We start from the raw sequence: 15,487 nt of genomic DNA on the forward strand, positions 1-15,487 counted from the left end.
TTTACTTTTTTCAGGTATATCATTTATTTGGAGTTGAGGCTTTGACATCCTGGAAATTTTTTGTGATGCAGGATACCGATATATATATATACATACACACACACACACACACACACGCTATGAAGTGGGTTCTCTCTAAATATGAATGCATTGGAAAGTTCCTTAAATGGAAACCCGAATAGAATGACTAGCAAGTTGATTTTTATTTCTACCATTCAGAAAATATGTCTTCTATTTAGTGCTTGGTAAGAACAAAACAAAGGAAAACATGCTTTTCACAATACCCTTTCTGAACCCTGGCTCATTTGGGCAGCTTATAATCAAAATAGGCTTAGGAACCCTTAGTCACTGATTTGCTTGGCTGATAATTTTCAACACATTTCCCAAAGAATTTCCTGCTAGAGGTGAGATGCAATGGTTTCTAGCTCCTAAGTTATCTTCTGCTCTTAGATTTGTTTAAAACAAACTTCATTGGAATTCACACTTTTCGAGTGTAGAATTAAATGATTTTTACTCAATTTGTCAAGTTGTATAACCATCATAATCCACTCTTAGTATATTTCCATTACTCCAATAAAATCCCTTGAGCCCACAGGCAGCCAATCTCCATTTCCACTCTGGCCCTAGGCAACCATTATTTGACCTCTGTCTCTATAGATTTGCTGAATCTGGACATTGCTGTTGGGGCCATATTTTTAATGTGATGACGGGGATGGAACCCAGGGTTTTGTGCATGCTAGATAAGCATTCCACCGCTGATCTACACCCCTGGCCCGAGGATCATAATTTTTAAGTTTGGACTGGAACAAGTATCCAAATCCAAATAGCAATGTTGCTGATAAAAAGTGAAAACTCTAAACCATAATAATTGTTTCCTTTGGCTGCCATAACAAATTACTGCACATTTGATGAGTTAAAATAACAAAAATTATTCTTTCGCAGTTCTGGAGGCCAAATGTCTGAAATCAAGGTTTCAACATGGCCATACTTCCTCTATAAGGTCTAGGGGAATGTATTTTCTTGCCTCTTCCAGCTTCTGGTGGTTCTAGGTGTTCCTTGGCTTGTGGTACCATAACTCTAATCTCTGCCTAGGTCTTCACAAGTCCTTCTCCTCCTGTGTATTTCTCCATGTCCTTCCATCTTCTTAACAAGGATACCAGTCTGGATTTATGGCCCACTCTCATCCTGTATGATCCCATCTTGATCTTTAATTCATCAGAGAAAATCTTATTTCCAAATAAGATTACATCCTGAGGCTCTAGATGGATGTAAAATTTGGGGGAGACTATTCAACCTACTACAATAATGGATTATTTGTCCTTCCCATTGGTTCACAAAAATTATATGGTTTTACTTTTAAAAAAGTAAGTGTATGTGAATGGGTGTAGCCAAAAATAAGCACCTAAGATACTATAGACCTGATGGGTAGGTGGTAAGGTCCTCGTACTTTCAGATGAGCAATCCCTAGGAGGGCATTTTACAGGACTACTATCATTTGAGGAGGCTGAAACCTGCCTGGAAAGCCTAAAAGCAGGAAACTAGTAATGAACTAAAGAAAGTACAGCAGCCTGTTGTGTGAGAGCAAGTTGTATATAGTTCAATTATGCAGAGAAATCAAAGTTTTGTTTGTTTTCCTATATGTCAACTCCACCCTTGGGAAAGAGTTGTCTTGGAGCCATCTTGAAAGGAACTCTGCCCAGGATGGGTGAATTGACACAGTAGAAGGGTTGAGGGATGGAAATCTAAGAGCTCAATATTAAGACATCTGTTCTGTCATAAAATTGTTTAGATCTTCATGTAGATCTCACGTAAGACCAAGAATAGGCATTAGGAAACTCAGATGCCACCAATACCTAATCATGATAGGACCAACTATGTATGAGCATCTCCTTTTCACTAGATCCCCTTTGGCTCCAACCCTGAAAGGGTGAGAAATCTTAGCCTCTCCATGACCATTCCCCCGAAGCAGGCTGCCAGCTGATGCAGACCCAAGCTAGGTAAAGGCGTGAAGTGAAGTTGTAATTCAAAATAATATTTGGAGTCATGTGATTATAACATTCAGTGGGACAGTTCAGAGGCTGTTCTTGTCACTACTAGCAATTGGGGCAACACATCATCTGAAAGTGAATGGAAAACTATGGAATCTGCCCAAGACTTTATCTGGAGACACAGAAGAATTCCACTGAGTAGCTTTGGATGAATCATGAAGGGAAATTTATGTTGTTTAATGCTTGTGTCCCATTCCTTCACTGGGATATTTCTATGAGGCAGTCTTGGCCATGCCGGTGGTAGGGAAACAATGATAGCTATTAAGAGTTGCCAGTTACATATGACACCATCTTAAATACTTCTCTCACGTGTGCCCACTTTTTGTGTGTGTGTGTGTGTGACTATGGGTTTACTGGTTAGGAAAAGACCTAGTAGTTAATACAAAAATATTAAATGTTACAATGGTTCTATATGATTCCATTTTGATACCACCCACAGCTATTAGTGATTGCTCACATTTTTTCTCTCTTTGCTGAGTAGTCTGCGTGAAGTCCACATTTTCTGGTCTTGAATCTGGCAGCTCTTCATTTGCTTAATATATCCTGACAATGGGAGATATTAAAAAAAAAAAAAAAAGTTGACTTACCACCCTGTCTGGGAAAGAGGGAGCTCTGTGTTTCTCTTCATTGGTGGCAATATGCAGATCAGCATCTGAAATGTAAAACCAAGTGTCATCAGAAGGAATGTGAAATAAAACAAAAACAAAGCAAGAGAATGTTAGGAATCAAAAGAAGGAACCAGATCGTGTGAACCAGATTAACTGAATTCAAACACAACATCTAGAGTGATTCTGTAGCTTTCTTGTATAATGCCCAATTCAAACACCATTCCTCTATGATCAATTATTGATAACTTTATAAATGTGGATTGAAAATTCAAGTTCCTCTTAGTCCCATAAACTACTAATTTATACCTCATATCTATCCTGTATTTGAGTCACAGATATCTAATCTGGTTAGGTAGTACATATGAGCCTAGGGTTCAGTATTTCTGTCTGATTCCTCTTTGATTGGCTCATACAAGATACTTTAATAATTATTTAAGATGAATAAATAGCTCATGAATATATAAATAAATCTATTACATGCTTTTTTTCTGTTCTTATGATATTTGTTGGTTTCTCTTACAAGGAAATAGATACTCAATCTGTGACAACGAAACCACTATATGCTTTATCAGTGGGGTGACAATATGGTTTATTACCCAATGTGAAACACTTTTTTGGTGTGTGGTGCTGGAGATTGAACCCAGGGCCTTGTGTTTGCAAGGCAAGCACTCTACCAACTGAGCTATATCCCCAGCCCCTGAAACAAACAGTGAAGGGATATGCTTTTAATAATTATGCCAAATTGCCAGGCACCAAATGAGAATGTCTTAAACAATCTGAGATATTTGTTAAATCTACTGGTAGGCTATGTAGCCCATAAAAAGGGTGGACCAGGGCATCTTGAAGACAGAAAATATCCAACTCTTGGCTTTCTGTGCCTATGGGCTGCCCAGTAGCTCAGCAGAGGAATCCAAGAGAGTACATTATACTTGGGCAGATAGACAATATCACATGTTGCTGCTCATGAGCTGCAACATATCTACACTCTGAAGTTATACTCAGGGTCTGGTAGAGAAACTCTGGCACCCAGGACACCTGGTAAGTGCCATGAAAACAGAGCCTATGACGTTATTCCCAAGGTAGTGTTCTCTCTGGCCTTCTTCCTGTTCCTTCCCAGGGAGTTAGGGCAAGGTCAGAGAGGTAATCTGGCTTCATAGGTAAGGATACCAGACCACAGACAGAACCACTGGAGAAAATGATCTCTACCATAAACAGACACTACTCCTTCTCAGCCCTTCACAGTGGAGGGAAGACCCACATACAGTTAATATACTTAAAACTTTATCAGCATTTTGAAAAATATAAATATATATACATATATATATTTTTCACTTAAATTTTAACTTTTGTTATATATTTGAAAAGAATAGGGGGCTGGGGATATAGCTCAGTTGGTAGAGTGCTTGGCTCTCATGCACAAGTCCCTGGGTTCAATCCCCAGCACCACAAAAGAAAAAAAAAAAAAAGAATTTTTGTTTCTCTTCTTGGTTTATGATTTTTATTATCTATAAGGAGAGCTGAGTTTCTTATTGAGTGGGAAACATGGCTAAACCATGGTGATATGTTCACCACATTTTACTTCCTTGGAGTTTAGGTTAAGCTAGGAAGAATTGTGGCAGGAAATAATAACTCATTATTCAATTAACGATTTTACCTTTTAAGATATTTCCCATGGAATGAAAGAATGCCAGATACTAATATTATTATTATTATTGTTATTATTATTATGGGGGTACTGGGGATTGAACTCAGGGGCACTTGACCACTGAACCACATCCCTAGCCCTATTTGGTATTTTATTTAGAGACAGGGTCTCACTGAGTTGCTGAGTGCCTCATTTTTGTTGAGGCTGGCTTTGAACTCATGATCCTCCTGCCTCAGCCTCCCAAGCCACTGGGATTACAGGCGTGCGCCACTGTTGTTATTATTTTAATGAACACGATTTAATTGACCCTAGGATTAAACTTCATTTGCTACATAGCATCTGCAGGGCTGGATTATCATGATGCCAATCCCTCTGGCACTTTTTGTTTCCTGGCAAGCTGTTCCGGAATCTAGAAATTTGGTCCTAAGGGGGAGCCATCCACCCAGGGTTCAGCCCAGCAAGGGGTCATGCATTACATGCTTCCCAGAGGGTACATCCTGGGGCCGCTTTGCAACTCTGCTGGCAGCACAGGAACTTCCCGTCCACGAAGAACCCACTGTGGTACTTGATCAGCAGGTGGGGGTTGCCCCTTATCTCTGAGGAGCAGGTAGAAAGGAAACAACATGTGAGCAGATGTTGGCCCAAGAGGAGAAACACAGCCAGCAAGCACTGTCATTACAGAACAATAAAAATTCCATTTTGCCAACAACTGAGGTAAGAGCCAATGGTTCCTGAAGGATATGGTTTTCATTCAGAAGTTAATGAACCACACAAAGAAAAAAGAAGTTTAACCATGTGCATAGTGAGAACAACACAATAACATATCATTTTTAAATAAAAAAAAAAAACACTATTAAAAATGCATATACAGGAGTTGGGGAGATAGCTCAGTTGGTAGAGTGCTTGCCTTACAAGCACAAGGCCCTGGGTTCAGCCCCCGGCACTGCCAAAAAAAAAAAAAAAAAAAAAAAAAAAAAAAAAATGCATATACAAATCAGTTTGCTGTTAGAATTTTAGAAATCCATCCAAGGAGGTAGGGAAAAGGTTATCACATACAGTGTTCTCTGGTGGTAGAAGGAGGCTGGACAGAAGAACTAGAACTTAATAAAGAGACAAAAATTCTTATAGCTTACACTTCCCTTCACTTTTTATCTTGAAAAAATTCAAATGTACAGAAAAGTTATAATAGTACAATAAACATTTGTATACTCTTAACATAGATTCACCAATTATTAATGTAACATTTTGCTTTTTCTTTCTATACATACATATCATTATTTCTAAAATTTTTATCATTATTACATTTGCTCAATAATTTGAGAGTGAATAGCAGATATTATGACCTAAATAATGTCACCCATAAATACTTCTACATGTAACTTCTATTAATGAGGGTATTCTGGGGCAGGGCTTGTGGCTCAGTGGTACAGCACTTGCCCAGCATGTGTGAGGCATTGGATTCAATCCTCAGCACCACATAAAAATAAATAAATAAAATGAAGGAATTGTGTCCATCTACGACTAAATACATATCTATATATAGATAGATAGATAGATAGATAGATATATTTAAGGGCATCCTCTTTCTTATTTATTTATTTGATACTGGAATTGAACCCAGGGGCACTTAAACACTGAGCCACATCCCGAGCCCTTTTTTTGTATTTTATTTAGAGACAGGGTCTTGTGAGTTACTTAGGCCTCGCCTCGCTAAATTGCTGAGACTAGCTTTGAACTCATAATCCTCTTGCCTCAGTCTCCCCAGCCGCTGGGATTACAGACATGCGCCACCACGCTGGCCAAGGACATTCTTTTATATAACCATAATACAATGATCAAATTCAGGAAATCTAGCAGTGACACAATATTACTAGTAATATGAATTTCATATTTTTAAAAAATTTCCAACTGTTCTAATTATGTCCTTTATAGTCGCTTAATTTTTCTGGTCAAGGATCCAATCCAGAGTCAATGTGACATTTAGTTATCTAATTGCTCTTGATGTAGAACAGTTGCTTATCCTTTGTCTTTCATGACTTTGACATCTTTAATGAATGGCTTATGGATTACTTTTCTTGAAATAGATACATAGTTTTTTAAAAACTATAGGAATACATCAATGTTTAAACCAAAGAAATTAATTTCTAATCTTGGTGTATAATACTAAATCTATAACAACTTAGCCTCTTTTGAAATACAACAAAGACGCTTATAAGGTCTTAATAGAGACTAGTTTAAGAAGCATTGCTAGGTGGGGGATTTCTTTTTTTTTTTTTTTTTTTTATTTTATTGTAAACAAATGGGATATATGTTGCCTCTCCGTACATGGCGCAAAGGCATACCATTTGTGTAATCATAAATCCACATACAGTAATGTTGTTTGATTCATTCTGTTATTTTTTCCCCTTCCCCCCATCCCTCCCACCCCTCTTTGCCCTCTATACAGTACTTTCTTCCTCCATACTTGCCCCCCTCCCTAACCCTAACTCTAACCCTAACACTAACCCTTCCCTCCCCCCCATTATGTGTCATCCTCCACTTATTAGCGATATCATTCGTCCCTTGTCTTTTTGAGATTGGCTTATCTCACTTAGCATGATATTCTCCAATTTCATCCATTTGCCTGCAAATGCCATAATTTTGTCATTCTTTATGGCTGAGTAATATTCCATTGTGTATATATACCACAGTTTCTTTATCCACTCGTCAATTGAAGGGCATCTAGGTTGGTTCCACAGTCTGGCTATTGTGAATTGAGCAGCTATGAACATTGATGTGGCTGTATCTCTGTAGTATGCTGATTTTAGATCCTTTGGGTATAGGCCAAGGAGTGGGATAGCTGGGTCAAATGGAGGGTCCATTCCAAGTTTTCTAAGGAATCTCCACACTGCTTTCCAGAGTGGCTGCACTAATTTGCAGCCCCACCAGCAATGTATGAGTGTACCTTTCTCCCCACATCCTCGCCAACACCTGTTGTTGCTCGTATTCTTGATAATTGCCATTCTAATTGGGGTGAGATGGAATCTTAGGGTGGTTTTGATTTGCATTTCTCTTATTACTAGAGATGTTGAACATTTTTTCATATGTTTATTGATTGCTTGTACATCTTCTTCTGTGAAGTGTCTGTTCATTTCCTTAGCCCATTTGTCGATTGGATTATTTGTATTCTTGGTGTAGAGTTTTTTGAGAGGGATTTCTTATTTTGATCTCAAGAGATCTGCTCCTCCTTTGGAACCGACTCAAGGAAGTATGTGGAGATAATAATCATAAATATTTTGCTGAGTCACTGGGAGAATATAGATAATGTATGTAAATGTTTGGCCCCCCAAAATAGGTTTCAGTGAACAGTGGGCTTTGGTAATATCATTCCCTTAGTTTAACTCAGCTCAGTTTTAGCCAAAAATGCTGGCATTAAGAAACTTTACTGCTAAAAATTATTACAAAATCACAGAAAGCAAAAGGAATAAAGATTCTAAAACACAAGTTTCTGATTTTGGTTCCAAATGATCATTGGAATTTCTTGGGCACATTACTTGTCTTCCTCCTGTCTAAGCTCCTGGTCTATGGATTTTGATTCCTGGGTAACTAATCTTTTTCCAATCGAGTTCCAAAATTTGCACTGCAACACTCCCACCTAATAATGAGTATAAGAGGAACTTTCTATGAACATTGAAAATATAGTAGGACTTGACACAGTGCCTTTAGGACCTGGACTTTGCCCTGATAAAGGCAAGCTCAGTGGGGAAAGCAGGTGGCTTAGCTTCCCCAGCTGCGGGCAAGACACAATAGCTAGCTCTGTGCTGAGCAGGAGGGGGGTCGGGAATCTGATCCTCAGGCTTCCTGTCCGTTAACAATGAGAATGCAAAATGAGGATGGGTCTGGCATATTCCCTGGGGTTCGTAGGAAAATCAGTCGATTATATCTGGGCATTGGGTCATTTTACTGCTTTATCTTTCCTCCACCAAGCTTCAAGAGAATTCAATCCATGACTTTTTTTTTTATATGTATTTGTTGTTGATGGACCTTTATTTTATTCATATGTGGTGCTGAGTATCGAACCCAGTGTCTCAACACATGCTAGGCAAGCACTCTACCACTGAGACCAACCCCAGCCCCTATGACTCTTTTATGACATTTTTATTACCTTTGTGTAATGCTTTCAGCCACTGATTTCTGCTCTCTTCGTTTGATGCATAGACATAGAGAAGTCCATCTTTATAGACGATCTGGAAAGGAAAGGACATGGTTCATTTTGATATAATAGTTCAGTCTAGTGCACCTGCAAATTTTCTGTTACCCAAAAGAAACCTTGAGTTTGTTCATATATTGTATATTAGCTTCGGAATTAGATGGAGAAAAATCTAGGTTTTTTTTTTTTTTTTTTTTTTTATTCTCTACTTTTCAGTTTATTTTATCCCACATAGTTCAACAATTTTGAAAATCACAGAAATGATGCATCTGACAGCGGTGAGCATTGATGTCTCAGTAGGGATGCCCTGGACCGTGAAGAATTGTAATGTTAGACATTACATGTGTCTTACAAGTGTTCTGACCCATCCATTTACCCAGTGATCAACTCTCTTTACAGCGCATTGGAAAATCAACTGCTATATCTTTAAAAACACATCTAGGGGACTGGATTGTGGCTCAGTGGGAGAGCGCTTGCCTAGCAGGTGTGAGGCACTGGGTTCGATTCTCAGCACTGCATATAAATAAGTAAATAAAATAAAGGTCTATCAACAACTCAAAAAGTATTAAAAAAAAAAAAACAAAACACATCTAGGAAGGGAATATTCTTTACTTGGCCATGTCACCTCTGTCAGTTTTCATATATTCCGATCATTTTACAGTCCATGCTTACATTGAGTAAAACTTGTCTACTTGTTACTTTAGTCTTGTTGCTTCATGTGGCACTCTTGAAATCTCCAGAATAAGTCTTTTTTTGTTGTTTCTTAAGAAACTTGTTTAAACATTTGAAGATTACAGTGTTTTCTCTTGACAATAAATGAGCCATTTACTAAATAAACAACTACTAGATGCTGGGCTCTTTCCTAGATACTTTAATATTTTAATCCTATTTCAATTCTATGAAAAATATAGGAGTATGCCTTTTTTTTTTTTTTTAACAAATGAGGAAACATACTCAGAGAAAAGTTGGATCTGTGTTTCTAGCTATACACATGGTAGGATTAGCTCTGCAGGATTCCAAAGCCTCTGTGCCTTTGAGTACCCTATGCTTCTGTGATGTGACTTTGCAGCCTCTTCCATGAGCACACTCTTCCCTGCCTTCTCCCAATTGGGTAATGTTATTATAGTGGGAAATATGGGTTGTTGATCAGCTGTATTACTGTATTTCATTTTTGGCCACAGGTCCCCAATACTAGCACTGGGTAATCTGACCATCTGAAAGACAACCCATCTGCCTTTAAATCAGAAAGAGGTGTTAGTGATATAATAAAAGCAGGGCATGACTTAGATCAAGCCACTTCCAAAAGGTACTGAAGGAATACTCTCCATAGCATACCATATTTTAGGGTAAAATTAAACTTTCTTAGAATGAGGTGCAAAGTCCTTCATGATTCTGCCTTGTTCACCTTTCCTGGATCATCTCTGTCTCTGTCACGGGGGTTCTTTATTTAGAGTGACTCCTATTTCACACATCAGTGCCTCAATACCTTCTGTTCTTTTGTTCTGCTGTCTTTCCTTTCTTTGCAGGCTTAAACTCTGTAACTATTATTTATAACTATTTTTTATAAATAAGTACACACATACCTATTTGACCTCCCCAGCCTGAGTGCTACTTTCAACAGGGTATCATCTCCCCTGCCATCTTGCTGTGAGGAGCAAGGCTTCTACTTCCTGCAGCACTGTGGATGTACTTTGCTGACCTCCATCTTACCCCTCGTTCATTAGTCTATTTTGCTTCCTCCTCGTAAATACCTTGGGGCAGGGGCAATATTTTATTCTGTATAATGTTTCTATTACCTGCAGCCCAGCAGAGACACTCAGCAATGCTTAATAAAAGTGGTTGTCAGAGCTGAGGCCCGTCAGACCATTGCAGCTTACACTCTCATCTTGCTTCCCCTCCCTCCAGGGGATGCAGACTGGTAGACGGAATTTTAGCAAAATGTGCAACTCCCATTTAGGAATATTCCAAGGCTTATCATTCTCTTAAAAGATCATTTTGCAATATCCTTATTTTGCCTTGATATACTGAGTTCATGATAGAAAATGTCAGCGAAAGAATCTACTTTATGTGATGTTGTGTGTTGTTTTACCTGAAATGGGTACTGTCTCTCCACAGGTGTCTGCTCCTCAAGATTGACTTTCTCCACACATCTGATTTTCTTGATTTCAATTGAGCCTTTTCTACTGCCTCTTTTCTGAATTAAAACACAAAATACCAGATATCTCATGTGATGCACCATGGAGCATAAGGAAAACCCTGAAGCTAAAGTTATGCTTGGGAGAGAGATTAGGGAATGGGGTGATCAATGGAGAATCATTTCCCATTACTCTAGAGTAGCCAAGTGTAGACACAAACACACATACTCCAAAAGCAAGTGTTGAAGTAGTAGTTATAATTTTGTTTGAGAATCATGAAATGTGTTTCAAATCACCTGCCGTGTGGTTAATATACTCAGGAAAATCAAGATTTAATTCACCAAAACATCTTCACTTCATTTCAATTGTATGACTGTATTTTAGTATTTCTACAAAGTCAAAATTCTCACCTGTACAGAGATATTCATTTTCCCAGTGTTGTTTCAAAGCAACATTTCTAATCCTTAACACTATTAACATTTGGGGCTGGAGAGATCTTTGTTGTGGGGTCTGTCCTATGTATTGTAGGATATTTAGTTGCATCCTGGTATCTACTTACTGAATGCCAGTAGTACTTGCCCCATGACTAGTTGTGATAATTGAAAATATCTCCAGTCATTACCCAGTGTCCCCTGGGGAGCAAAAATGTCTTCAGTTGAGAACTATTATTCTAAAGTCATCTTTTTGTTTGTTTGTTTTTTGGTACCAGAGATTGAACCCAGAGGCCTTAACCACTGAGCCACATCTCCACATCCCCAGACCTTTTTATTTTTTATTTTGAGACACGGTCTCACTAATTTGCTGAGGGTCTTGCTAAGTTGCTAAGGCTGGCTTTGAACTTGTGATCCTCCTGCTTCAGCCTCCCGAGTCACTAGGATTACAGGTATGCACCACCATCACACCCAGCTTATAAAGTCATAATTTGCTTTAGTAAAGTTAACCAACATATACAACGTAAAAACACTCTTTCTTTTTATTCCAAAATAAAAAAATGTTAAAGCCCTTCATCTTGAATTTATTATACTTTGGTTAAGGAAAGGCAATGTAATCAGTAGATACCAATTGATCTTCATTGCATAAGATGAGAAACCTGATATTCTTTCATCATAATCAAGTACTTTATGGAAAGATAATAAAAAGGATGAAAACAATGGAATAGTCTCACCATTTTGTCATATTCATAGTAGGAAAGGTTTGTTTTGGTCAAAACAAAAAGCCGTTCTTTGTAATTATTTGGTGACATTTTCTTCTTTTGCTGTGATCTTTTGAGAAGAAGTTCTTCTAGAATGGATTTTGAATCCATATTATCGTCCTAAATAAAATAAAATAATTTGAATGACTGCAGCCTCTGGCTAGGTTCTCTTTTAGCTGTCCTATGTTTTACTCAACTATTTCTCATTTAGGAATAATATAAATGCTAATTTTAAAAAAACAAGACTGATGAATATTATAAATAACTACACACATACCTACAGCTTTTTCTACTGCCTTTGTTCTGAGTTTTATAAATAGGCTGATATTTTTAAACTTTATTTTATTTTTTTATGTGGTACTGAGGATTGAACCCAGTGTCTCACACATGCTAGGTAAGCGCTCTGCCACTGAGCCACAACCCCAACCCATATGCTGATTTTTTTTAAGCATTTTGTGAATTGAATAATGAAATCATCTCCCAGTCTGCACCATAAATTTACCATTCTTTACACCACCCTATATACCGCCTTATCAAAATGCTCTTTATTCCTTAAACATTCATTAGGTGTTTGTTGAATCGAATGGGATATAATAAAACTTTCAAAAAATTGCACTCCAGACAGCTCACCATATATAAATTAACTGATCAACTGAAATTTCCCTCCATTTATGTAGCTAGTGATTTAACCGTGAGACTAATGTCATGGTAAATGACATCGTAATGGCCAGATCTTCAAACAAAGGATATGGGTATAATTTCAAATATTTCAGGGATTTTAAAATCAAAGTGACTTCTCAAGATAGAATAAAAGGAAGAAAATACATGGAAATGCAACAAAAATTATCAAAAGAGATTTAAAAGACCTAAAAAAAGTAATACCTTTACAAAGTAAAAACACTCTTGCTTTTTTTTTTTTTTTTTTCTTGTGGCACTGGGGATTGAACCCAGAGCCTTGTGCTTGCGACACAAGCACTCTACCAAGTGAGCTATCTCCCCAGCCCAACACTCTTGCTTTTTATATCAGAAGCATGTAAAGCATTTAGTAAGTTATTTTCGAAAAATAAATGCATCAGTTTTCTGGCTCCACTAAGACTATTGCTGTAACCTCAGTCTGATCTCAAGTCTGATCATGAAAAAGACAAATGTTAGGCAGTCGGCCACAGAGATAAACTTCCTTTTGTTCTTCTTTGCCCTCTAAAACTACATCATTGTTTATAGTTAGCTGTACACTAGTTAAGATCTTCATTTGATGATGTGAGATAATTTACTCACCTTAGACTCCCTAGAGCCGAAGTCTATGTGCAGGTCCTTAAGTTTAACTCTCAAACTCTAAGCAAAGTTACTGTTCTGAGCTACTATCACTCATATTTCCTCTGGCTATGCCAGGGTTGGGCTTTAAAAAGAAGATATTTGCATCCTATTCATCACGCTTGATCAGGAAGCACCTACATAGGCATTGCTCTGTCTGGAGGCAGGTGCCAAGTAAATCCATCTGATCATTCCCACTGGCCCAGGACTATGAGGAGCCCACCATGGCAGGAAATGAAAAGAAAAGGAGACCGAGAAAGATAGCTAGATGTTGCTTAAACCACCATCGATCCCAGCCACCTTTCCTCCTGACATACACCACACAACTCTGAAAGAGGGAATTGGGAAAACCAGCTTTTATTATTTATTCGCCTTTATTATTTACTTAACAATGGCACTCCAGAGAGCTCACAGAAGAGCTATTTATTATTAATAATTAGGAGACTATTTATTAATCCCTAAAACGTCCTTCAAGGGCTTTTCTTGACTTATGGACAGAAGTAGTGGAAATCTTATTCATTAAATATAATAACTTTTTGTTTTGGATATTGTTTTACTGATTTTCAAAAAAGGATAATTCTTTTGCAGAGATAGAAAAGTGGAATGGATCTCTTTTGAGCACAGTGGGTACTGTCCACTGTGGTCACTGGTTTCTTTGCTTGGAGCTAGAAGACAGGGCAGAGATCAGGATGGAGTGGAGGTGGCAGGATCTGCGGAGGCAAATGTCATGCCATCCTTACACCTCTGTCTTCGTTGGAAACGCCACGCATATGCCTGCCTAGATAAACTTATTTTCTATATCCAAAACCTATAGCTAGCTGAGAATCTGCTTGAAACTCATGGAAACCACGCAGGTATACTTTTTGTGAGACCTAGACCCCTTTGCAGGAGCCAAACATTAGACAGAGTTGCAGGGCGCATTTCCATTTCATGTTTCAACGTTTTAAAAATTTACTAATAAGGCAGAAAGAGAAAAGTATAAAAACTTGTGCCAAATTTCTTTTATGTCTACAGCTAAAATATTACTCTTTAAAGCAGAGTGCTAATTACATAGATCTGGTTGGTTGAACAGAAAGTTTGCCTTTTAGAATTTTTTCAGATGCTAAGTCAATTCATGATACCAAGGACCCTTTGTAAAATGCGAAACCCAATGTACAAGGTGGTATTAGTCCTTCCCAGCAGTGCCTGATAATAGACACAATTTTCTATGTATAGAACTTTCACATGCATGACATTAAATTTTTTTTAAATTTTATATAAAAATTAGTGAGTTACAGAATCCACTGACACATCCACAAATGTTCCTGGGTCTATTGAAGGGAAGAAGAATATTGATTAGGAATGAAGAAAAGTATGAAACCCTCAAGATTCTCCAATAAATCACTCAGGGTTTACAAGCCTTCTTGAATCTGACAAAATAAAATTTGTCAAATTTCAACAGAATTGTTCATTTCAAAATCTTGCCCTTTGTAATTTTTTTTTTTCATTTCTAAAATCATGTGTAGAAAAGGTTTATTCTACAAAACCAAGAACTACAAGTAAGTAAAAGAATGCACCTTTAGATTCTTTTTTGTTTTTTTCAAATATATACATGCACGTGCGTGTTTTCACAAAGTTGGGGTAACATCTTGTGCACACAAGTCTGTAATGTTGTTCTTATGTAACAAACACCTGAAGCCCCATGTCTTTGAAGAGCCAGACCTTCAGAGCTCCCCTCCCTGAGGTGGACTCCAAGGCTTCCTTAACCAACTTCAAAGCCCTGTTTTGTTGACACACGCTTTTGTCAACTCCAGATGAGTTTCTCCTAAGACAAGCTTGCTAGTTCCTACTTAGGCTGGGACCCTCTTTTCTCTTTCTGTTTGCTCTGTCTCTTCTTTGTATTTTTCCCTTCTTTCTTTTATTGGGACAATAAGTAAACAAGGCTCAGGTACCTGTTGACTCAAATGCCTGTCCAAGGCCTAGCAAACCCTGCTCTGAGCAGCCTTCCCCCACCTGCCCCCCCTTATTAAAGGGAAATTCAATTGTGAAGGTGAAAGAAAAACCTTTCAAAATATAATGAGATCCTACACCTAGTTAGCATTAAACAGAATTCTATTTCCATAGAGGAGCTGGTGGGATTTGGCTGGACTCTCATTACCACCCATGTAGAATAGAAACATTGATTTGCTTACCAAATAGCTCAGGCTGCCTATTTCCATAAGCACATGAAACTAGAGAGATATTAAAGCATAGGGAAGGGAAAAACAAAACAAAACAGTAGTAGAAATCAATATAATATTTTCTACAAGGAAGCCAGCAAGCATTATGTAACTTATTACATACACAGAAGATGAATATTGACTTAACATGACTGTAATCA

General features: G+C 37.8%; 1 protein-coding gene across 6 annotated transcripts in view; it reads right to left on the reverse strand.

Annotated features, from left to right (window-relative positions):
- The window catches only part of BMX (BMX non-receptor tyrosine kinase), a 52,568-nt gene that overhangs the window by 34,603 nt on the left and 2,478 nt on the right, over positions 1–15,487 (reverse strand). For 5 of the 6 annotated variants that reach the window (XM_079123161.1, XM_079123165.1, XM_079123164.1 and 2 more), the window contains exons 2-6: positions 11,791–11,937; positions 10,580–10,684; positions 8,446–8,527; positions 4,778–4,897; positions 2,636–2,700 (exon numbers count right to left, since the gene is read on the reverse strand). In XM_079123161.1, coding sequence (XP_078979287.1) covers positions 2,636–2,700; positions 4,778–4,897; positions 8,446–8,527; positions 10,580–10,684; positions 11,791–11,937 — 519 coding nt within the window. Of the gene's footprint in view, positions 1–2,635; positions 2,701–4,777; positions 4,898–8,445; positions 8,528–10,579; positions 10,685–11,790; positions 11,938–13,092; positions 14,365–15,487 lie in introns of those variants that run through there. The other variant, XM_079123163.1, reaches the window with a different exon arrangement.

The sequence above is a fragment of the Sciurus vulgaris genome (assembly GCF_902686455.1).
Source record: "Sciurus vulgaris genome assembly, chromosome: X".
Classification (NCBI taxonomy): domain Eukaryota; kingdom Metazoa; phylum Chordata; class Mammalia; order Rodentia; family Sciuridae; genus Sciurus; species Sciurus vulgaris.